Genomic DNA, 23,007 nt, shown 5'->3' with positions numbered 1-23,007 from the left:
GCGGCCGCTCGCGTATCCCAAACTCTTAATGACCTCATCTTGGTCCCTTTCGAGCTCTTCCTTTCCCACCTGCAACTTCATCAGCACCACAACATCGAATTTCCATCGACATCGCCATTTTCCATCACGGAACCTGGTCCAGGAATGGACAGCACAACCTCATTCAATCGAACATCCCGCTGACAGCCACTCTGCTTAGTCTCGATTTCCTTCTTCCAAGCACTCCTCCTCATCATCGCAATCATGACCAGCGAATACCTCAAGAAGTCCGCCGGGAAGTTCTACAAGAAGCTTCTCAACACCATCGACGGCCAAGACTTCAACCGCCTCGCCCATTGGGAGTCCCGTAACTCTACCAAGAAGTACATCGATCCCGACAACGGCCCACACGACGATTTCGAACTTGTCGAGATGCGCACTCGACGTCGCGCGGAGTCTAGCGAGGGCGACTTCATGATTGATGATGGACCAAGTGTGATGCAGAAGTTGATGTACGCGCCTCTGAATCCATTGCTCACAGCCTTACATGCTAATACTTGATGGCATGTAGTTCGAGATTCACCGAAAAGGCCCTTCATACAGCAGCCGAAGCCGCAGGATACAGCAAAGAAGCCGCCGTCTTTGCGACAAAGTACGTTGCGGTGGAAATGGCGCGCGACGTGGGCTGGATGATTAATTGCCCAACTGCCGTGGAGGTGATGCGCAATGTCAAGCGCCGGTTCTCGGTCTTGGAGGACATTCAGCGGGCGTATGAAGATGGTGCGAGAGGCGTTGCGGTGTTGCAGGAGATGGAGATGGTTCGCACGCATGCGCCCATTGACGGTGTCAATCACCCTCTCGACGTGAATGTGGCGTCGAATCTGGATGATCTGGCGATTATTCGAGATGATAGCATTCGTCCGGAAGTGGCGTTCCTGTACGGCAGGGCGTTGGAGGTTCGAGGACGGAGAAGAGAGAGAGACTGAGTCGGTTCGGTGTGGAGTTTGGATTTTGGATTTAGCTTGGAGTTTGGAGTTTTGTTAATTGGATTTGGATGGCAAGATCTTGGGTCTCACACCTTGCGCTTTGCATGCTCTCGGCGACGGCTTATGACGACTGTGGTAGTCGGGTCAATACTCGAGGTACATTCGAATGGATCTGCACGATAGGAGCCCTGACGGAGTGGAGAAGCGGCTACAAAGCTTGACGGTGCATTAGGCCACGCTCAAAGCCTTCCAGCAGTGTGCCTAGGATAGCAGAACTCTGGATCCAGAATTCTTCTTCAGCAGCTTCCTCAAGCAATATGAGTATACGGCATCTACACCAACTTCATGGATAGTATGCCAATTAGAGCATGCTACCAACGCGACACAGTCCTCCACGAAAATTGCTTCAACTACCTCAAGTCGCAAGATCTTGAGCAGCCTCGATCGAGCACCACTAGCCGGAACACATTGCGTTGCGCGCAGAGAGGTCGCGAATAACCTATTAATCCTTATCAATGGGTGTAACTGTAGGTTATGAGTTCGTAGGCTGAGCTATCCGCTGACTGAATACTACTCGATTCGATAGGGAGAGAAGGATAGCTAACTTGCTACGAAATGGGGTGGCCTCCTGCCAAGCCCCTGAGAACGGGTCGTTACGGCCCGTTCTGCTCCGGCTCTCCTCGTGTCGCATTCTGCGTCGTCACAATGGGTGTCAGTTATACAGCCTCCAATCATTTCAACTCAAATTCACTAGATACTATTCACTGAAGAAGCCCACCGAATCCACTTGCCTCTAAATGAAGGCCCGTCGAGGAGGATGTCTGTTTTTGAATAGTGCAGGAATCGCCTATACTTCAATTTGCCGTCGCCAAGGCTAGCCAAGGCTAGCCAAGACCTAGTTGAATAATTCAGTGAATGATTTCTATAAAGCCTGGAGCAATCCAATTTCCGTTGATCGTCTATTCACTAAACTGATACAGAACCATTCTCTGATGAATATTACTCGCGACTGCTATGATATCTCGTGCGTAAACCGTAGATATATCTCGTATTTTGAATGTACTCCAGCCCAGATCACGGCATTAGTATTAGGTCCGATCTCTTAGGTCCAATCTCGACCACGATCGCTTTACTGGCCTACTGCCCTAGCGACGTCAGCCAAGACACGACTTTATCATAGTCTTAGAAGAGATTGCCGACCAGCCGCCAATTCGTGTAGCCAAGGCTTTGCTGTGCGCGAATTCAAGCTTCTTCAAGGTCGCTCTCTATGGCGGTTGGAAAGAGACCGTTAACTCCGAGCTGCGATTACAGGAATGCGAAGCTGCAATAGAACATAAATTGGTAGAGAAATTCGCCGACAATTTGAAAGGCGGTTTCGAGACTTTTCGCTTGCGAGAATGATTTGAGTAAGAATCGCCTACCCGACGGATCTTTTTTCAAGAATCCCGAATGTAGCTTTACTAGCAGAGATCAGTCTAGAGGTATAGAAGTAGAATCGCTATAGGAGAGCAGACCTGGAGCGAGGAATTCGTGAAGGACGGCTTCGCGATTTATATCTCGACGTTGGATTAATGGAGTGGATGAGTGAAGACGACTCGGAATAAGAAGAACATCCCATGAGCTGTGTCGAGAACTATGCATATAGGCAGGTTTCTCGGGGTATGAGAGATGTCGAGGCAGGAGAGAGTGCAAATGGATAAGAGAACTCTCGAGTGGTTGGTTCAAGGGGCGTTTTCTTGGCGTTAATGGTTACGACTTCTACCCCGTGAGGATCGTTCATCTGGGCATCAGGATCATCAGACTACATTATCAGCAGACTACAAACCACAGTCATTGAGCCATGATCATCCCATCCGTAGTGCGTCAGAGAAGCTTGTTCTGTCCGTATTTCAACCTTTCCATTCATCATACCAAGGAAGTAGAGTAATGCACCCGCTAATTCGCTGCACGCCAAATAATCAATCATGGTGTTCTCTCAAAATCCGTCACCCTAGCCAGGATCACCCTCCAACCCTCCTTTTCCCCGCGAAATCGAGCACCCTCCGCTCCCGCTGCATCCTCGCCATCCTCCACCGAACATACAACACAAGCGCATCCTTTCCCAGCACCAATAGGCAACCTCCAACCAACGTCCGCGCCCACTTAGCTTGTAAGAATGTCCTCTGACCTCCCTTCCCACCTAACCAACTCCTCGGCAGAATCAGTTTGAGACTCTCTCCGGCCAGACCGGCGAGAGTTGGGAATACCATCGCTCCGAGGACGGTCTGTGCAATACCTGTAGGAGAGAATGACAAGAGTTCGCGTTGACGGGGTGCAAGGTTTGCATTTCCTGCTGCTCTTGGAGGGCGATTGTCGGGGACTTGTGGGGCAGCAGCTGCGGCGGCGGCAGCTGCTTCTAACAGCTCTTCTGCTGGGAGTCCAGCTTCGCGTAGTCTGGCAGCTTGTCGTTCAGCTTCTTGGTCTTGTGCTTCATTATCGCCMCCTTCAATAACAGGTGCCTCGTCGTCATGGACATCGTCGAAGAAGCCGCCATCTATACGGATTTCCACAAGATTTTCCTCCTCTTCCGCTCTCTCCGGCGCTTCGGGCTGCACATTCTCCCCATCTGCAGCCGCCTCTTGTGTTTCTTCATTTTCTGCCAGGATTCTAKGCTGCAACTCCTCTAACCAGCCTTTCTTCCTGTCCTCCCAAACCTTCTTATACCAAGCGTTGTACAGCCCTCTGACATACGGCAGCACCGCAAACGCAAACTCTGCGCTGGGCGGCCACTGCAATAGCTCCCCTCCCTCCACACCCTTCTGCGTAACGAAGAACAGCACCGGCAGTATCGGCAGCAGTCCGTCCGCCAAACTAGTCCGACTCAGGATCAATGTGGGCGTGATAAGCGGTAAGCCAACGTATAATCTCCAATGCACCAAATGCTCCATCACAGTTCCCAGTATCTTATTCAGGGCCTCCCTTGGTCTTCCCACAAAAGCGTCCACAGGCGCACGAACAGCATTTCGTGCTACGGGTTCCAATATTTTCCTCCCTTCTTCTGGCCCGAACACTGCGTAGATGGTATGTATCCCGCCTGCTGCGCAGGCTCCATATATGACCCCTCCCAGTGCGAGTAATGCGGCTTTGGGGAACGTGTAGGCAATACCTCGTTCTGCRGCCTGAAAGGCACTGACCAAAATGTCGTGAGGTCTGGACAGTTGGATGGGGGACTTGCATTGTGGACAGAGGATCTTGGGTTTGGWGGTAGCTTTGTTGGTGGGCGCTTCGATATCGGCAATCCAGTCGAGAAGACAAGCTTCGTGAGCGACGAGAGCACAGGGACAGGGATTTCGCCACGGGGTCGATTGAGGAGTATCTTCGCTGGCATCGAGGAGGCAGATCCAGCATTTGGGAATCTCTTGTTGCTCTTGGGGTTGGCGGTGTTGTTGTTCTTGTGGAGATGCTGATATGATTGGCGATGGTTGTTCCATCTGCTCTGGCTCTTGGACTTCCTCTTCTTCTTTTTGAATGAAAATGGTTTGYGAGTCTTCGGAACGCGAACGGATGGGCGATGTGGACTGCGATTGTGCTGATGTTGCCGCCGATTCAGTGGGAGCGGGCGACGAGCGGCGCTGAGCCGGCTGCCGGGCGGGTAGAGACTCCATGTTGGTCTTGAGATGGAGCAGATGGGGCGCGGGTTATCGCATGAAGGTGGAGATGTCGCGTTTGTTGTTCGCACATGCTCCACTTTCTAAAGTCATCACGTCAAGCATGGCAGGTGCAGTCCACGTTCTGCCGATCACCGAGGCGTGACTGTGACTCCGGTTATATCCGGCGGGCCGTCAAACTCTGCGGACCACATCTTGACCACATCCCACACAGCCGGCTCCATTCATGTGATCAAGGACGAGCAGTTTCAAGCGTCTAATACAACGACACCTTCATTGCTTCTACTTCTCATATACTGCACGTCGAGGGATCTTTTTTTCAATGCCTCTCTGCGCACCCTGAACTATTTCTCAATGTACAGCGTGGAAGCTCTCTCAGGAAGCACCTTGTTGACCTTGTTGATAGCAGCCAAATCTTTATTTGCCAGCACCGCCTTGTTGACTTCCGGTGGGACAAATTGCCTCAATGGATCTCCTCCAGCTTTCAATAGCAGCAAGCCCAAAGCCTTGGCCTTGATCGCGTCCATCTTCACAAGCGTGAAACCAAAAGCGCTGACCTCTGGCAGGACCGACGCCACAGTCTCGAAGTTTCGCTGTTTGCTGTCTTTCACGAATCGACCCTATGGTTTCAATGAAGTCAGACATGCCATTGTCAATCGTGGATCTTTCTTCCGAAAGCAATGCTTGCGTACCTGGAAAGCCTCACGACAAGGATGATACACGAGCCATCGTCGATCGGGTTTCTCGACATCAGCCGACTGGCCATAGTAGAAGTGCTCGTCGATGGTGAGCCGCGCCCAACCCTGGTGGCCTGGGCTGTCGTCTACAAGGAAATGAAGTGAGTGGTCAGCGAGCCAAAACAAACGTTTACTGTGGTACAAGGGGAGCCCACCAGAAGCCGCAGCATCCGCCTTCATGACGTCGTCCAGGGATAAGATCTCAGGTTCACCCTTCAACCCAATCTGACTACGGGTGGCGTTAAGCAAGTGCTGATCGGCCATCGGAGGCCCGAAGCGGTAACGAGGATCAATGAACTCCTCCGCGACGAAGATCTTGCACTCTGTTACCGTCAGAGATGAGTGCTATTATGCGAATCGGTTCGCCTTACCTCGTGCCGTCTCATAGGCTTTGTTAAAATCCTCATCTGTGGTGCCTGCTGGTGGTCGGTTGTACCAAGCACGCATCTGATAGTACCTTTTGGAAACTTCATACTTGTCTTCCGACCAAGACACAGTAATCAGATCAAGCGGGCTTGGTGTCAAGGGTAGTGTGAGAATATCACCCCATATAGGCCATTTGGGGTCGCTGGTCGGATAGATCTTCGCCGTAGCCTTTGGATCTTTGGGGCCGAAGATACGCTTGATTACTGTTGCCATGGCGTTGAGTCCTGCGGGCGAGATTGGTCAAGAGTAAGAGATCGGTGAAAGTGTGCTAATCACGAGAATAGAAGAGACATGACCTTTGGCACTTTATACGTGTTTTCGCATCCTCTCCTCGTCGCTTGTGTCTCCATGGCACCTCCGACCTCTTCCTCAGCGTCTATCGTTGATTCACATACTACGCACTTCCATTCGAACCGCCGGAGTGGAGCTGCCCTGTGCAATTCCCAGCCGAGCTGCTCGCTCCAAACTCGTCTTATCGGCTGTTAGAATGAACATGCAAGCCACGCAGCTCAATAGAAGCTGAATGAGATGACGGCGTGCAAGCCAGGGTGCTGGTCAAGACTCGGCTTCTCCGTCGGTCGAGACTTGCATATAAACAGGAGCTGTAAACTTGCATCCGAGCATGAGATGTGCGCCATGGACCAATCCTCACAGCTGCGACTGCCAGGGTAGTGTTGTCTATACCATATCTAGTTGCTGGACAACAGTGCGACTTTAGAAGTCAGCCCATCTCGCTTGACGGCGTGTCCGTGGATTTACGCCACTGACTATTCGCATTACCACGGAACCGAAGCGACCTTGAGACGATGAACGAGATGATGTGACCTTCAAGCTCGAGGTGCAGGTACGAGGTGTCGAAAGTCTCAAAGAAGGTCTCGCACAGAGAGAAGTCAGGAGATCTAGAGCGGACCGGCGTGATTCGGGCAGATCCCCGCAAGGCTAAAGCCGCTCGCTTGGCGTTATTCGGACCATCGTTAGCTACGCTTGGCAGAGACAACTACCACTTCCACATCTGTTGCTATCGATGTGGAAGCGATGGTCAGCCGTGCTCTCTCCAAGCGTGATACGGAGTCGCCGAGCACCATTGGTTTATAAGGTCGGCTGAATACCTTTTCAAATGCATTCAGACTTCAAACATTCTACTTTCTCAACCTTGTCGACAACTTCAATCTACTTCATCGATCAATCATACAAAATGGCCGTTCAACTCAACGATATCATTGAGATCCCGGCTTCGGGATGGACTGATCTCATTGAGATCAAGTGGCAGCAGTCTATGAAGCAGCGAACTGCCAAGTACTACAAGGTCCCGTTCACCAACACCACCAGTAGGTCGACTCTTTCCGACCGTATACCCATACCTCAACTCACACATATGCAGGTGGCCGAGAGCAGGGCAAGGACCTCTTCATCCAGGAAGAGAAAGCCGAAGAGTTGAAGAAGTTAGGAACTGTCAAGGACTCGAAATTGTCCCTGCCTGTGACCCTTGACTTTGTGAACGGTCAGGGCAAAGACGGCAAGAACCGCTGGCTCGTCTACCACGATAAGAGCAGAGAGTGTTTCCAGGTTAGTCGACAAGTTTTGTTTTTCGAATGTGAAATCTAATGCACGCTTCAGCATCGCTTCAGCCAGGGCGTGCTCATGAAGTACATGACACTTGCTCAGGAAGCTGTAGAGAAGATGGGCTACTACAACCTGAAGGGGCTGAATGAGATTGTTTCGGGTCTGGTTGGAGACAAGTTGAACGCCATGGACAAGAAGTGAACAATCAGCTACGGTCTTCTTGTAGACAGATTACGTATCATGCAAAGGAGTTCGCCTTTCATCAAGATGACAATCCATCTATATCTTCGTCTATACCTCTGCCCTTGGCCAGAATTATGCCTCAATATTCACCTCACTCCATCCTTCTAGCATCATGTTGGATTGGCATACAAGTGCTTTCTCGCAGCTCTGATACGGCTTTTCGCTTTCGATCCCGTGCAAGTTATTGACATATGTGTGTAAGAGCTTAGCTAGAAGCAGAGCTGTCGATATGAGAAATCATCAACAAGAGGAGCGCCCCGAACTGATCTCTCGATYGATTGACGGCCACTCTGCTAGTATCAGGGATTCTAAYAGGCTTCAAATCATCGAACCTTTAGAGAGCGAGGCCTCGAGACACTATGGACATGACTGAGGATGCCTCATCCTGATGAATAATCTTCATATCGACAGCTCTGGCTAGAAGAAATACCATATCGACTTGTACTCTTTCCATCACAACGAAACGTGGTATTGAGATTACGAGACAGTAGTGGTCGGTTGGTAAGTGCATGTCATTCGCCTTATATACTATTTAGACCCCGAGAAGACCGCAAACAATTCGTCCAAACCTCCGCCGGYTACCACGGTACCGTCAAAGTTCTTCAAGTAGTCACCGACCACACTCTTACTTTGCTGTGCAGCAAAGTCCAATCCATCTTTCGATCCAAAGCCAGCGCGATTAAGTAAATCGAAAGATAGAGTTCCCGCCTTTACCCAGCGAGAATTGACAAAACGATGCTGTAGAGACACACAATCAGTCGATACCATTCCGTGACCTCGACATCCACCTACCTGATAGAGCTTCTGGCTCTTGTCATGCAGAACTAAGAAACGACCTGTCTCCTTTGCGTCCACCTGGCCGTATTGGAAGTCGTTGGAGACAACAAATGAGCGCCAGTTGTTCTTGCTGTTCTCATTCCGATATTCTGTTGTCAACTTTCGAAACTCTGCTAGCTTCTTCGTTGAAATGAACAAGCGGCCGTCGAGCATACTTTTCTTGTCTGAACCTCGCGTTAGAAAAGAATGAATGATTTGCAGTGGTTGATTGCTTGCCCTTTGCTCGGTATGCGAACATCACCAGGGCGTACTCGTCGGATCTGTCGCCGCCTTGTGTCCATTGCACTGACTTCTGCCGACGATGTTCATCTGAAAGAGCGAAGTCTGGGAGGTAGCACTCTGTTCCAAGTACTACTGGCTATGGTAAGTCAGTAATCTGTCCTGACTTGTTCCGTATCGTATAGAAGTCAACACTGACCTGATAAATCTTCCGTTTCTCAGCTGCGAGGTCGACGTCTCCGAAATCCATATTTTGTATTTGATTTCGTCGGTCAGTGGTTCTCACTTTCTGGAATGTTTCTGTCAATGAAACATATCGTTTCCTTTGGTACTTAAATGTTGCAAGTACGGATCAGGCCAACGCATGCATAGCGAACAACTTTCAGCCACCACGCACTAGTGGCCACTAGACTTGTCTGGACACATGCACTTCGCTTCCACAAGCCATCACGGAGTCGCCGCTGGAACTCATAATATGAGGTGTCCTATGCATGCAACCGAATGCTCGAGACCAAATACCATGCAAGCCACGCATACCGACGTCGAGGCGAGCTGAGGTGGAACGAGCAATTCAGCTGGCCAGCGCATGCGGGCCTGCAGACGAGTATCTCTCGTCCGAGACCTTTCGAGGGGCTTTATTGATCCCTAGTAATGTAATCCGCATCTTATATTTTGCTCTGTCGCATACTCCCATTTGTTCCTTCATCCAAATTCTTAAGGAGCAAACATGACAATCCAGGTCGTGGCACCCAATGTCCACGATGCGTGCTCTATTCAGCAACTTTTCTCCCAAAACGACTGGAGTTTGGAAGAAGAGATCGATGAGTACTTTCACAATGCCCTCTTTGGAGACACATTCGGTGTGACGCCTGGTAAAGATGACATTCAAGAGATTGAAATCTTCGACCGAGCGGAGCTAATGGATTTCTTTCCTTCGTTCGAGAGTGGTGCCTTCAAAGATTTGGCCTTGGAGAACTGCAAGATGTCTTACTATCCGATTGAAAGGGTCGGCATGGACCCCGGCCTGTACTTCACCACCGACGTGATACTCGGCGGTTTGCTCGACGGACCCCTTGGATTTTTCAAGATGTTCCTGTCAGAGTCTTATATCAGACTCCGCCTCAGTGCGTTCCTGGGATTCACTCTCGAGCCAAACGCACCAGTTCATATGGATAAGCTTGTCCTCACCGGCTGTATCGCTGGTTTGAAGCTATGCTACCCTCCTGGATTTGTTCTGATTGAGATTATCACGGCTGGTGTTCGAATCGTGATTGATAATGAGACAGCACCGCCAATCACGGCGACATCAAGTACACCGCAGACTCAGACGACCTCTTCTACACCACCAAGTACTTCTGACCCGTCCTCCAAGAATTCGACGACAATGGTTAGCCTGACAGATCCTAAGACTCTTTCTGGTGTTGGAGCTGCTGCACTGACCAATCCATCCGGACCTGTGACTAAGGAGAAAGATCCTATGACTGCCACGACTCATAAACAAGGCAACAGCAGCTTCAGTGCTGAAGTCTTCGGCAACATCCTGTTCCACATTCATGTGGGCCGAGTCAAACCTTTACAACTTCAGTACACCGCGACGTTCGTAGACGAAAGTATTCGTTTACGGATGGTGCTGTCACATGGTAAATCATGGAGGGACGCTTTCGGCGTGGAGGACTTTAATGTAAGAAGACCCCTATTTTTTTTTTTTTGAGCCCAATCGTAGACTGACCATCCTTCAGCTTGATGATGTTGTTATAGAAGCGAACATACCAACCAAGTCAGCCGATAAGGTCTTCAAGGATAAAGCTGACAAAGCCGCTCTTGATGAGGGCCTTGAATGCAAAATTAAGGCCAGCTGGGCGTTTGGCAACAACAAGAGGTTGTTTGTTGCCGGGGCCGTCTACTCCGCAGGACAAACTCAAAGTAAGTGAACAGAATGCTTGACTGCACCATGCTAATAACGTCGTAGAAGTATCCTATCTCGAGGCAGTTCTATCATCTCCAACGTGGAAAGATCTCGCCGCAATCGCAGAGAAGCTTCACGGCAACACTCCACCAGCCCCTGAGGGTCGGTTCGAGCTTGATACTCTGCAGTTGCGCATCACTCAAACCGGGTTGTTCACACTCTATGGTAAAGTGACTGTTGAAGGGGGCAGTTTCGATGCTGCCATTGTCATATCCAAGAGTGGTCTTTTCATCTCAGGATCTGCTACCGAATTCCGGGTACCTGACAGCTCTGTCGTTATCAAAGAAGCAAAGCTGGACTTGACCATCGCCAGACGATCGAAGGATGGCAAGGACCCCCTCAGCGAAGATCCCAGCAAGACTGAGGCACAAGTCGAAGTACCTAAAGGTACTGAAAGCACCACCACTTTACCACAAGCTAGCGGTCCAACTGTTCCCGCGACCGCTGGAGAGAGCTCTCTGGATGAAGCAAAGCGGAATCACAAACTGACTGCCGTTCCCGCCAAGCAGGCTGCTACCAAGACCGAAGGGACTTCCCAGCCTGCTACTATCGAACCAGCCGGCAAGAAAGAAGTCTCGTGGTACTTCGGTCTCAAGGTCAATGGTGTTGTCATCGTTGACTATGGCAATCACGGCTCTTCAGACCCTACCGTTGAGCCAAAGTTCAAATTCACGGTATCACTTTCATTAGCCAAATYTCCAGGCAAGTCCTTGGAAGTCGTGCTTGCTGGCAAGGCACGATCTACCGTCTCACTGAGAGATTTGTGTGGTGATGCCATCGACGAAGGTGGTTTTTTGAATGCCCGGCTGTCTGACCTTACGATCCTTGGTACCAATGCCGATAATCCTTACGTCCCTGCAGAGATAACACGGTTCCCATTGAAGAAAGGTGTGGAATCATTCCAGAATTTTGTTCCAGAATTAAGCTGACATTTGAAGGATTCTACGTCTGTGCTACTTTGGATCGAGTGCCCCTGCTCGAAGGGAAGGATGGCGAGAGTAAGGCTGTGAAGAAGACTGTTGCGACCGATCGAGCATATCTTCGTATCGGTTATGAGGCAGGTGTGAAGATACCGAAGATCACGGTGTTTCTTCCTCCTTCATTTCGGGTACTTATACTATTAACATGTTTCGCTCTAATAGATACTGACGGGTGCACAGATTGAGTTTGGTGACAGATTCTACACTGGTGGTATATACCTGGACATCGACCCTGCTAATAAGCCCATTGCCAAATTCTATGGCGAGCTCTACATGCGAATGGAGGACGAGACCAAGAAGCCCATCAAGTTCGTTCTCGCGATCGGCGCCGATGCTTTGACTGGATCACTCGAGCTGTAAGTTTTCTTCTTGACGAGAGTTTCTTTCGACRACAGGAGGACTAACATTTGTATAGCAAAATGGACGCTGCTGATGGTCTCAAGGGGCCGCTCGGCTTGAGCGATAAATTCGTGCTCTATTCGCTTCAAGGTTCGGTAGATGTCACTTGGGCACTTTTCGTTGCTTCCGGAGCCATCAACAGTTTTGGACTAGGAGCAGACTTGAAAGTCGTTGAAGATCGATACAAGATCCAGCTGAGATTAGGCGCCAATCCAGTCGATACGCTGATCAACATTCAGGGGCCACGTACGATGGGCCTGAAGCAACTCGCGAATTTCATCGGTGCCATAGTTGACGAGCCCTTACCTGTACCCGACTTCAAAGCGGTCAGTCTTCACGGTCTGGATGTCTATGTCAGCAAAGGATGTACCTGGATCGACGAATTCTATCCGGCTGGCATCCGCTTCAAGGGCATGATCAAGCTCTGGGACTTTGAGGCTACATTGCAGGCAGAGTTCTCACTATCTTCCGGCTTTTATCTTTTGACTCGAATCAAAGGCTTTGAGCTGGGGCCCTTGAAGGTCAAAGGTGCGCGCCCGGAAGATCCGGACGTTTTGATGGAAGTCTATCTCAATGCCATCAAGCAAAGCTTCTTCCTGACTGGAGGAATTGAAGTCTTTGGTATATATTGCTCGGTTTTCATCGATATCCAGTACATGCCGACGCCGAAATTCGTCTTCGATTTCGAGCTCATCTGGAGTGCTGGATTGATCATCAAAGTCCACGCCGAGATGGTGACTGCCAAGAAGCGGCCAGACGGGAAGTCACTTGTTTCTGGCAAGGAAATGGAAGAGCACCCTAGTAAGCACGACTGGGAAGTGTACGTTCTCGTGGAGCAATCAATCCTCGCTCAGGTCAAAGTGGCCATCCTGGCCGCCATAGAAAGGACCCACAAAGCAATGAAAGAAGGTATTGGGAAAGCAATCGATGCAGTCAACAAGGAGCAAGAGATTTACGATCGCAGATGCGCTGCGGCTGAAGCAGAACTTCAGGCCGAGCTGGAAAAGACACAGCGAGAAATCGACCAGTTGGAGGTACAACTTGCAGCCGCCAGACGAGATCTGGCCGAAACTGTGTCGAACAATGAGCGCTTGATAAGAGATGCCAATGCCAAACGGGCGTCTGACTTGGCGCAGGGGGAGAAAACCCGAGCAGATAACATCGAGAAGGTGAACGCAAAGTATCGGGATGCAGACGCAAACACCCGTTATAAGCAGCAAGATAAGGACACCCGCATACTCACTGCTCAACGCGATCGAGATGTCAAACGGGGTGACTTTTTCTCTCAGTTTGGAAATGCAGAACGGTCGCTGAGGGAGGCGAGCGAGAAGGTGTACTATKCTCAAAGTGCGTATCGACTAAACGGTGGTCGAGGAGACAACACTGACAAGTTGGATAGGAGAAGTGGATCGCTTGAAAGATCTTATGCGAGAATYGGAACAGCGGATCCGTGATTCATTCTTCCGGCCAGACTTGGTATGATTCCGCCTGTATTCTGGTATTATCGGCATACAACTGACGCGTGAATTGTAGCACCTGCAACTTGGCATTGTGAATAACACATGGGCGGTTGCCAGACTTGGTCTGCTATTGGCAGAAGGAACTCTCATAGGAGTCCAAGCGATCATGACGACCGAACCATTCAGACGTTTGAAGGATCTCATGGAAAGCGCCGAGCGATATCTGTCGACTATCGCGGATCAAGTCTCATCAGCTCTGAGGTTGGCCATCACCGAGGCACAACTTGCTTTCCAGAAGCTTCAAGAAGCCATACAAGAAGGAGATTTCAGCTTCGCGAATCTGGAGAGGAAGTGCGATGAGTTCGCTGCTCAGACGAATGAGAATTGCAAACGATACGAGAAGGAAAAGAATGATCGATGCGAAGTCTTGCAATTGGAAGGAGAGCGCGTCAAGAAGGCGGCTAGTCAACTTGGAACGTCCGTCCTCCAGCAAGCCGTAAAGATTGCTCGGGACAACAATATCGCTTTAATCGCGGCTAAGCATGCTCTGGAGGCCTTCCAGAAGTTTGAGCAGACGGCATACACCGCCATTAAGGAGTTTGTGAGCGCGGCACTCGACGCTGTCGTGGACATTCAGAAGATTGAGCTCAAAGGCGTCATACGCGCTGACGAGAGTCTGCAGGAAGCCTTTGAGCTGACTGTCGAGGGCGTGCTAGGCGGGAAGAAGTTCGTGTGTTCCGAGACGTGGATGCCAGATAAGACGGGACTGTTCCTGGCTAAAATTGGTTTGMGTGCTATTTCTGCTATTACGGGGTCGAATGTGGACAAGGAGATTGCTGCAATTGAGGAGGACATGAAAGTCCGCTGAAGATGCGGAAGCCGTGCGATTCGAAATATCTCAGTTCGTGATTGAGATCGAGGGGTCGGGCTGCGGTTATTGCGTTATCCAGAGATTTACTCCATCTTCTCGTTCAATAATGTACCTGATCCCTTGTGCAGTCGAGTCCCAGCGGGCCGTTCGCGGCCGTACCGAAATCTCTCGGTTAGATCCGAGTCTGACGCTAGCTGCACGCGCTAATGCAGCTCAAATGCGTCATTTGGCAGCCGCGACCGCGCGATCATCACCACGAGGTTCGCGTTGCTTCATTCACTGCGCTCGCGCTCGATTAGGCTGGATGACAGAACAATCGCATGAAAATTTGAACATGACCCCGAATCTGTCCATCTCACCTTCTCCTCCTCATCGACACCCTTAAAATATACCAACATGGCCGACCACGACAGCCACGCGGAAATGGAGCATGAGCACGAGACACCGGTGGTCTCTCTTCACAAAGAAGACAGCAGCATTCCTCCTCTCACTACCGAGTCCTCCAACCTCGCCGCCGACCTCGACGATGGCGAATTCGCAGGCGATGAAGCAGCTCAACTCGCCCAACTGGCCACCGGCGTGCGCGATCAAGACGACCTCGAGCGAGACATTGGCCGGCAAGCAGACCAGCTCCTCTTTGAACAGGCCGATGAGCGGGATCGAAAGCGCCTTGAAAAGACCCAAAAGGAACTCGACAGACTAAAGACCAATATCCGCGCGCTAGAGAAAAAGTTGACCGAGTTCGGGAACCTGGCGACGAAGACGAAGCTGAGGAGTGAGCGCGATCATTACACTGCCATGCTAGGTCTACTCGAGAAGGATCTCCAGCAAATTCAAAAGCGTATGGAGGAGAGGCAGAAGGAGGCGAATGGAGAGGGCAGGGAGGGTCTCTTGGAGGATGCGGGCAACAAGCAGATGCCTGGCGAGAGTCGGAGAGAGTTTCTCATCAGAACAGGAAAGATTACTCCGTTCTCCAAAGTCGGAATGCATTTATTAAAGCAGTCGTCAAGTTTGGGTGACGTTCTATTAGATGCTGAAGGTGGCATAGATGAGGAGGACGAAGAAGAGGGATTGGAGGAGAAGGCGCAAGAGGAGGCCAATGGCGCAGGGCCTGTCTCGCATCGGAATCTCCTGGCGCCTGGCTTTGAGCAGGCAGGAAGCAGCCCGGCAGAGGATACCGAGTCAGATGCTGCACTAGCGAGGAGACTCCAAGACGAGGAATTTGCGTCAGAGAGGCCTGCAAAGAGACGGCGACTCCAGACGAAAAGAGCAGCAAGAGCGGCTTCGGAAGCAGTCAGTACTCCTGCTGAAGACTCGGACGCTCCCTTTGTTCCAGGCGAGGCAGCAACACACGACTCGGAGGAGGATGGCGAGGTCGATGATGATGACGAGGATGGGGTCATGCCCACGACTGCAGGCATCAAGCGGAAGAGCAGGAAGAAGGCAGTACAGTCTACAGAGGCGGAGGATTTGACTGGGATTGATGACGGGAATGAGTCCGTCTATCAAGCGAGATTGAAGAGTTGGATCTCACGAAGAAGTGCGGCGAGACGACAACATACGAAACGACGAGGATCAAATGGAGATGAGGCTTCTGATGATGACCACGATGCCGAAGAGACTGTTCCTCAAACCGCCACGCCAGAATGGCAAATGCCTCATCCCACCCGCGAGGACGCTGCTTTCGAGGGCGGCTTCAAGATCCCGGGCGACATCTACCCTTCCCTCTTCGACTACCAAAAGACTGGTGTGCAATGGCTGTGGGAGCTCTTCGCGCAGCAAGTCGGCGGAATCATCGGTGATGAGATGGGACTTGGAAAGACCATTCAGATCATTTCGTTCCTCGCCGGTTTACACTACTCTGGCAAGCTGAAGAAGCCCATCATTGTCGTCTGCCCTGCGACTGTGATGAAGCAGTGGGTGAATGAGTTTCATCGATGGTGGCCACCTCTGAGAGTCTCCATCCTGCACACTTCTGGCAGCGGCATGCTCGATCTCGGTCGAGAATCCCGGATCGAAGACGACCTGGAGGAAGATACCCACAGACGGAAGACCACACAAACCAAGGGCCACAAGTCCGCCAAGCGCATCCTCGATAGAGTCATTCGTGATGGACACGTCTTGGTCACTACTTACTCCGGCCTGCAAACATACGCGGAACTGCTCATTCCCACCGACTGGGAGTATGCTGTTCTGGATGAAGGACACAAGATCCGCAACCCCAACACCGCCATTACGATCTACTGCAAAGAGATTCGTACCCACAATCGTGTGATCCTCTCCGGTACACCTATGCAGAACAACCTGACTGAGCTCTGGTCCCTTTTCGACTTTGTCTTCCCGATGCGCCTCGGCACTTTGGTCAGCTTCAAATCGCAATTTGAGGTACCTATCAAACAAGGCGGTTATGCGAATGCTTCCAACCTCCAAGTCGAGACCGCGCAGAAATGCGCCGAGACTCTGAAGGACACCATCTCGCCATACCTCCTTCAGCGCTTCAAAGTGGACGTCGCTGCTGATCTCCCCAAGAAGAGCGAGAGAGTACTGTTTTGCAAACTCACAAAGCTGCAGCGCGATGCATACGAGTTCTTCCTCAACTCTGAAGAAATGAAATCGATCATGAACGGTAAACGCCAAGCTCTGTACGGAATTGATATTCTTCGAAAGATATGCAACCACCCAGATTTGACCGAGCACAAGACCTTGTCGAAGAAGCCTGGCTACGTTTACGGTACTGGCACGAAGAGTGGAAAGATGCAAGTCGTAAAAGCACTCCTCGAAATCTGGAAGCGCAACGGCCACAAGACGCTCCTGTTTGCGCAGCATCGGATCATGCTCGACATTCTCGAGCTCTTTATCAAGAATCTCAAAGGTTTCAACTACCGCCGCATGGACGGCAACACCTCCATCAAGGACCGTCAGACCCTCGTCGACGAATTCAACAACGAWCCAGACTTGCACGTTTTCCTATTGACCACCAAAGTCGGCGGGCTGGGAGTAAACCTCACAGGTGCGGACCGCGTCATCATTTACGATCCCGACTGGAACCCCTCCACTGATGTTCAAGCTCGCGAGAGGGCTTGGAGATTGGGCCAGAAGCGCGAAGTGGAGATCTACCGACTCATGACTGCAGGGACTATCGAGGAAAAGATTTACCATCGGCAGATTTTCAAGCAGTTCTTGACCAACAAGATCTTGAGGGATCCAGGACAGCGACAGACCTTTCAGTTGAAAGATTTGCATGATCTCTTTTCGCTGGGAGATGCGAGTGAGGGACCCACGGAGACGGGGAGTCTGTTCAAGGGAACGGAGGTGAAGCTCCGCAAGGAAGAGAGTCTCCCAACTCCACCCGAAGAAGAAGAGCAGAACAAAGAAAAGGCACAGGATCGCGCGGCTGTAGAGGGCATTTTCGGCATCGCCCGTCAGGCAGACTTCCAAACTGGAGACGAGGAACAGAGCTCTGCCAACGTTGACGGCAAGGAGTCTAACAGCGGCGATCGAGTTCTCGCGGGTATCTTCGCGAGAACAGGTGTGCAATCAGCTCAAGACCACGACGCCATCATCAACGGCCGCAASACGATCCGTGCCGACCCTGGTATGATCGCTCGGGAGGCCAAACGCGTTGCAGCGGAAGCGGCGAAGAGTCTTCGCGATGCTGGAGAAATCGCGCGTTCACTGCCTGCAGGTGTACCGACTTGGACCGGCACACATGGAACYGCTGGTCGCTCGCCGAGTCCACCGCCTCGTGCAAGTCGTGGTGGCCGCGGTGGACGTGGCGGTGCAGGACCCAGTTCCGCTTCTGTCCTTGCAAATCTCCACAGTCGACAAACAGGTGGCTCGACATCCGCCGCTTCCTCCTCATACAATCCACGGGCCAGAGCTGAGCATCAGCCCAAAGGAAAGGAGTGGATCACCATGATCCGTGACTATCTGCGAGCTCAAGGAGGATCCGCATACACGCAAATGCTGATTGATCATTTCAATCGGTTCTGTGGGACCCCTCAGCGGACGGAGGAGTTCAAGGCTATGCTCAAGACGATTGCGACGCTTGAGACTGGTGGTAGTGCAGGCCGGGGTGGGAGAGGGTCTAGAATGGGCGGTGCGGGAGCGAGGGGTAGAGGAAAGTGGGTGCTTCGAGAGGAGTACAAGTGAGGGATCGATTGGGTTGATATGGAGCGATTTTGATTAGCCTTCTTCAGATACAGCGAGCAGGAGAATGTCGCCGACTGGTGCGTAGATGCATTCAACGAAGAAATGTTCTTGGTTCGACGCACCCGTATTCCCTGTTTTTCACTGAACATGTTTGCTCCCGACAAGCCACACTATTCCTCCTGTCGCTGCTATTTGGGCTATACCGAGATCACCCTTGAGTTGACCTGTGGAAGTCACATTGCTCTTCGAGCATCTCAAAGCTGACAGCCCTGAATGGAGGTCATGCTTTGGCTCGATGAAACCACCTGTTTGCTGGAGGACTCGCCAAGAAGAATCGCGAGATAAAAGAATGAACTGCCAAGAATAGAGACCACCACTATTTCTAAGCTCGTAAGCCCGCCTAGCATGGCCTGTTCGCATTGAAGTAGGAACACAAATCTAGGTGCACTGGTATGGATCAAGTAGAGCGACAGAGCGATGCGTGCATTACCCCAACCCTAACCCACGGAAGCAGTACTAAGTCATTCTGGAAGCTAGTGTTCCTTGGCCATCTCCCGAAAGACCGTATAGGTTAGATGTGTAGTATCATAGCTTCGATGCGGTTTAGATGAGATCACGGTGCTGGCAACTAAGGTGAGAAGTATGAACACTTGGTGTTGCTCGTGAGACTTACTCTTTTTGAAACCCTCAAATCAAGACCTATCCGCGCTCGCCATCTCATTGATCTGCCTTGCCTTGTTGCCCGTGGGATCTAGGATGTAGCATTTGGATTCTTACGCTTCGGTACTTCAACGGACCTTGATGACAATCTTGCCGACATGAGCTCCAGAACTGAGATGCTTGAATGCAGCCTGAGCATCCTCGAACTCAAAGACCTTGTCTACCAGTGGCTCGAGGTCGATTTTGTGCTTGGCCAAAAAGTTACAGAGRTCTTGTTGATCTTTTGTTGAGCCAACGCCGATTGCCCTGGATGATATTAGTGCCGTTTCTTCAACTGTTATTGAATAGGTAAACCCACTTGATGGTTGCAGTCTTGAACATGGCAGGCATGATGAAATCTTTTACCATCTCTGGAATACCTCCGAGAAATCCTACGACGGACACTATGCCTCCTCGAAGACACAAGGCATCGATGCTCTCTTGCATGGCGTTGATCCCAATATTGTTGACTACAATATCAACTCCACCCTCGTTCGTGAGGCGGCGTGCCTCGCCAGCCCAATCCTTGTGAGTACGGTAGTTGATCCCTAGGACAGGGGTATTCTCGGTACCCAGTGCCTTTATCTGCTCGAGCTTCTCGTCCGAGGATGATGTGACTATCGGGGTGATACCGGCCGCAACACAGATGAGAGCAGCGAAGATGCTCACACCACCGGTGCCTTGCATGAGCGCATATTCTGCAGTGGAGATCGGATTTTCCATATCAAGAGAAGTCCAAGCTGTGACACCCGCACAAGCTATGGTGGAGATCTCGTTGTGAGACAGATAGTCAGGAGCCTTGGTCAAGAATTGGTGCTCATAGATGGCATATTCTCTCAACACCCCATCAAGGTCGCCGCCTAAGGACTTTGATTTGGCGCGCTTCTCTTGACCCGTTACGAATCCATGGGTGAAGGACGGCGCAACACGATCGCCTTTCTTGAATGTTTCGACAGAGCTACCGACTGCAACGACGGTTGCCGATGCATCTGAGCAAGGCACTCCGCGATCAATGACGTTCATTGGATAGCTACCATCCCTAAAGTGAAATCTGATGAGTATGTCGAAAGGCATCTGCTAGTTCCAGGAACGTACAACATGGCGATATCGCGATAGTTGAGAGAGACTGCATGGATTTGGAGCAGGACTTCCTTTGAGCCCAATGTGCTTGGAAGCTTCTCAGAGACAAGCTCGATTGATTTCCCATCCTGAGTCCTCCGCCAATTGCGGCTTGTGGTAGGGAGGGACATGATGTTATGAAGGAATGTCAACAGTATAGGGAGTACCAGAGTTGATGGTGGCAGGTGGGGGAGCCATATTGATGATAGTGTTTTATGTATTTCCGTAGTGGTATGCTGCAGCTCACGTAAGATGGCGAGAGGGTTCATCTAGATGTGTAAGCACTTACTGAGTACATAATCAAGCGCTAGCTAACCCCTGAGCACAATGTCGCTGCATAAACTCAATCTTCTGTCCAATTTCTCTCACGTGACGTGTTCGCGTCAGATCGCGTCTCCCGAACATCTTTCCATGTTTTGCAACTTGATTCCAACTTCATCAAACTCATGAATATTCCATTCGCTCATACTCGCTGAAGTCTTCACGATGAATCCGCCAGCGAAAAGGCAACGGACTAACTCCGACTCGAACACGCAATCGGTGTCGCAAAGCAATTCGGCCATGGACGACATACGAATACAGCTGGCAAAGCTCGAAGAGGGACTGAAAGCCTTTGCTGATCGACCAACGACAGTCCACTACAACAACTGCCAGGTAGTTCACAATCATCAGGTCGATCAGGCCAACTTTGCTGGCGGCCAGCAGCCGGCACAACAAATGCCAGAGCCACAACCAGGATCGAGAGGCCCATTGTCACAAAGCCTGCCAGCGCAATATCCCCAACATCCATTCCCACCTTCTTCGGCACAGTTCAGTGAACCAAACAGGCACGACATGCAACAGTCCGGTCCCGCTCAGCAGCCTGGGCAAGCTCAACTTGGGCAACAGCTCAGACATGGACCTCCGGCTCCGCCGCAAGTCCAAAGAAGCGCAGGGAGTGCGCCTYAGCCGGTACCTCAGGTTCCTATCGCCTGCCCTCTTCAACCTCCGAATCCGATACCCTCAGGCTACCCACCGACACCTCCTAATCAGATGCCCTCAGCCTATTCGCCTCCTCCCCCATTTCAGGGTCCAGAGAGGCTGCTGGGTAGAGTCTACAAGCCTCGTCCTACCCCACCTGGCATTGTTCTACCTTCTCCGGAACAATTGCTCGCAGAACTCAGCGAAAGTGACTTGCGTACAGTGCTCAAATTGATTATACCGCTTGACAGCACTGGCCTGGTAGAATCTGCTGTAATTGACTATTATATCGTGGGGAAACTCTCGAAGGATCCTCTCCCCGAGAGCTTTGACGAGGAGAGTAAGACCGTTTGGTACGCTTTCGACGACCCGTACCTCCATCTCAGCCCCACTGAGCAATATGAGAAATCGTACGTCGTGACCGCGAAATTACTACGCTGTATTGAGACTATCAATGCCAAGGTCACAACTGGCAGCTTGCTGGCTACCAAGGTCAATGCATTAAGATCTCTGTGCAGCATTGCGCAGACAGTGTTGCTTTCTCGGAACTCGCTGGGCCATGAAGCAAGGAAGCGCCTGGAACACGAGCACGATCTCATCAACGTTATGGAGTCTATAATTAAGAACATGCCTCAACGAGCGCGACTAGCTGCAAGTCAAAGTGTTGATAAGACTGGCGAAGGGAATCTGCTTTCCAGACTGGAGTGGGTCGGGAGAGAAGCTGTCACCCAAGGAGTCAGAGGGTTGGACGTTCGCAAGTCACACTCGATGCTTAGAGGTGACCTAGACCGCGACGAACTTATGGCAGTCGCCAACGAATCCGAAGGCGAAGAGGCAGACGATGAAGGAGCTGAAGACGACCCTGATGCCGAAGTCGATCATGGATATTACAACGAAGCGAAGGCCATCAGCCGTACCAAGTGTGACCTGTGGAAGTTCATCGACTTCGACATCTGTGCTTCCAACGTGGAATCCATCATCAAGTACAAGTACTGTAACCTMAACGACGCCGACGGGCATGGCAAAAGTCGGAATGCCTACATCGAAATCCAAACTCAGATCGAGCTCATCAGACAGGAAACTTCCTCGCACCTATCCCTGGTGTCGAAAGGCAAGGCCCTAACAGCACTGATCAAAATTAGTTGCTGTGTTGTCGCATCTGGGGACAGCTTCATTGCTCAAGAAATCCGCAGACACTTCCGGCATGATAATGACCTCTGTAAGCTCATCCAGTCGATCCTCGATGGCATCGATGAATATCCGCGGACGGCGCTGTTTAGAAAGATCAACGTTGCAGCGCGTGTCGAACATCTCATCGAACACGCTCAGAGGTATGGAGTGCATTGCTTTGATTCTCTGCGCAATRCCATAGATTAGAAAGACTTGGACTGGTCTGAACAAGAATGGTCGGCCAAGCACTCCGCTTCTTCTAATACTGCATATATATCATGAGACCAAAACTGTTGATAGGGGTATCTTCTCCCTCATTCTGGATCAATTCGATCTCGTACTGGTCAATGATTTACAATGCTCGCTGACTACATGTAGTTCATGGGGCCCTGCCACAAAGTCACCACAATGTGTTCGTCCTATAACTGACAAAACGATCACCGTCTTCAACGAAGAGGTCAATTGGTTGGGAACTGCAGGTGTATTCATGGCTGTTGGACATAGAACCAGTGAGTTATGCGGAAACTGAAAGGTGGCACGATGCCTTATGCAGTGAATTAAGCCGTGCGTTGAGGCGACTGGTTGTATGGTGCT

At 51.0% G+C, this 23,007-nt stretch overlaps 9 protein-coding genes; 5 read left to right on the top strand and 4 right to left on the bottom strand.

Moving 5' to 3' along the window:
- Window positions 1–243: 243 nt before the first annotated feature.
- Window positions 244–965, top strand: RCC_02125 (uncharacterized protein; the record flags this gene model as incomplete). XM_023767408.1 has 2 exons in its annotated part: window positions 244–491; window positions 551–965. 2 exons carry the CDS (start codon window positions 244–246, stop codon window positions 963–965), a joined length of 663 nt encoding a protein of 220 aa, XP_023623176.1.
- A 2,000-nt stretch (window positions 966–2,965) lies between these two features.
- On the bottom strand, window positions 2,966–4,609 carry RCC_02124 (uncharacterized protein; the record flags this gene model as incomplete). The annotated part of the gene is made up of 1 exon (XM_023767407.1): window positions 2,966–4,609. The coding sequence occupies one exon, from the start codon at window positions 4,607–4,609 to the stop codon at window positions 2,966–2,968; it is 1,644 nt and encodes a 547-aa protein (XP_023623175.1).
- A 347-nt stretch (window positions 4,610–4,956) lies between these two features.
- On the bottom strand, window positions 4,957–5,988 carry RCC_02123 (uncharacterized protein; the record flags this gene model as incomplete). XM_023767406.1 has 4 exons in its annotated part: window positions 4,957–5,232; window positions 5,305–5,435; window positions 5,505–5,672; window positions 5,721–5,988. The coding sequence occupies 4 exons, from the start codon at window positions 5,986–5,988 to the stop codon at window positions 4,957–4,959; spliced, it is 843 nt and encodes a 280-aa protein (XP_023623174.1).
- Window positions 5,989–6,970: 982 nt separating this feature from the next.
- On the top strand, window positions 6,971–7,539 carry RCC_02122 (uncharacterized protein; the record flags this gene model as incomplete). XM_023767405.1 has 3 exons in its annotated part: window positions 6,971–7,103; window positions 7,157–7,341; window positions 7,393–7,539. 3 exons carry the CDS (start codon window positions 6,971–6,973, stop codon window positions 7,537–7,539), a joined length of 465 nt encoding a protein of 154 aa, XP_023623173.1.
- Window positions 7,540–8,109: 570 nt separating this feature from the next.
- Window positions 8,110–8,887, bottom strand: RCC_02121 (uncharacterized protein; the record flags this gene model as incomplete). XM_023767404.1 has 4 exons in its annotated part: window positions 8,110–8,319; window positions 8,374–8,582; window positions 8,635–8,776; window positions 8,837–8,887. The coding sequence occupies 4 exons, from the start codon at window positions 8,885–8,887 to the stop codon at window positions 8,110–8,112; spliced, it is 612 nt and encodes a 203-aa protein (XP_023623172.1).
- A 477-nt stretch (window positions 8,888–9,364) lies between these two features.
- Window positions 9,365–14,310, top strand: RCC_02120 (uncharacterized protein; the record flags this gene model as incomplete). XM_023767403.1 has 8 exons in its annotated part: window positions 9,365–10,318; window positions 10,377–10,560; window positions 10,607–11,491; window positions 11,542–11,711; window positions 11,764–11,939; window positions 11,999–13,329; window positions 13,382–13,458; window positions 13,516–14,310. 8 exons carry the CDS (start codon window positions 9,365–9,367, stop codon window positions 14,308–14,310), a joined length of 4,572 nt encoding a protein of 1,523 aa, XP_023623171.1.
- Window positions 14,311–14,709: 399 nt separating this feature from the next.
- On the top strand, window positions 14,710–18,465 carry RCC_02119 (related to DNA repair protein Rhp26/Rad26; the record flags this gene model as incomplete). The annotated part of the gene is made up of 1 exon (XM_023767402.1): window positions 14,710–18,465. The coding sequence occupies one exon, from the start codon at window positions 14,710–14,712 to the stop codon at window positions 18,463–18,465; it is 3,756 nt and encodes a 1,251-aa protein (XP_023623170.1).
- Window positions 18,466–19,253: 788 nt separating this feature from the next.
- On the bottom strand, window positions 19,254–20,414 carry RCC_02118 (related to zinc-binding oxidoreductase; the record flags this gene model as incomplete). XM_023767401.1 has 3 exons in its annotated part: window positions 19,254–19,431; window positions 19,484–20,203; window positions 20,260–20,414. The coding sequence occupies 3 exons, from the start codon at window positions 20,412–20,414 to the stop codon at window positions 19,254–19,256; spliced, it is 1,053 nt and encodes a 350-aa protein (XP_023623169.1).
- A 355-nt stretch (window positions 20,415–20,769) lies between these two features.
- RCC_02117 (uncharacterized protein) lies at window positions 20,770–22,620 on the top strand (the record flags this gene model as incomplete). The annotated part of the gene is made up of 1 exon (XM_023767400.1): window positions 20,770–22,620. One exon carries the CDS (start codon window positions 20,770–20,772, stop codon window positions 22,618–22,620), a length of 1,851 nt encoding a protein of 616 aa, XP_023623168.1.
- Window positions 22,621–23,007: the final 387 nt, after the last annotated feature.

Source organism: Ramularia collo-cygni (genome assembly GCF_900074925.1).
Source record: "Ramularia collo-cygni strain URUG2 genome assembly, contig: RCC_scaffold02, whole genome shotgun sequence".
Taxonomy (NCBI): Eukaryota; Fungi; Ascomycota; class Dothideomycetes; order Mycosphaerellales; family Mycosphaerellaceae; genus Ramularia; species Ramularia collo-cygni.
The sequence above is the reverse complement of the archived record's forward strand: the minus strand, read 5'-3'. Positions and strand labels throughout refer to the sequence as shown.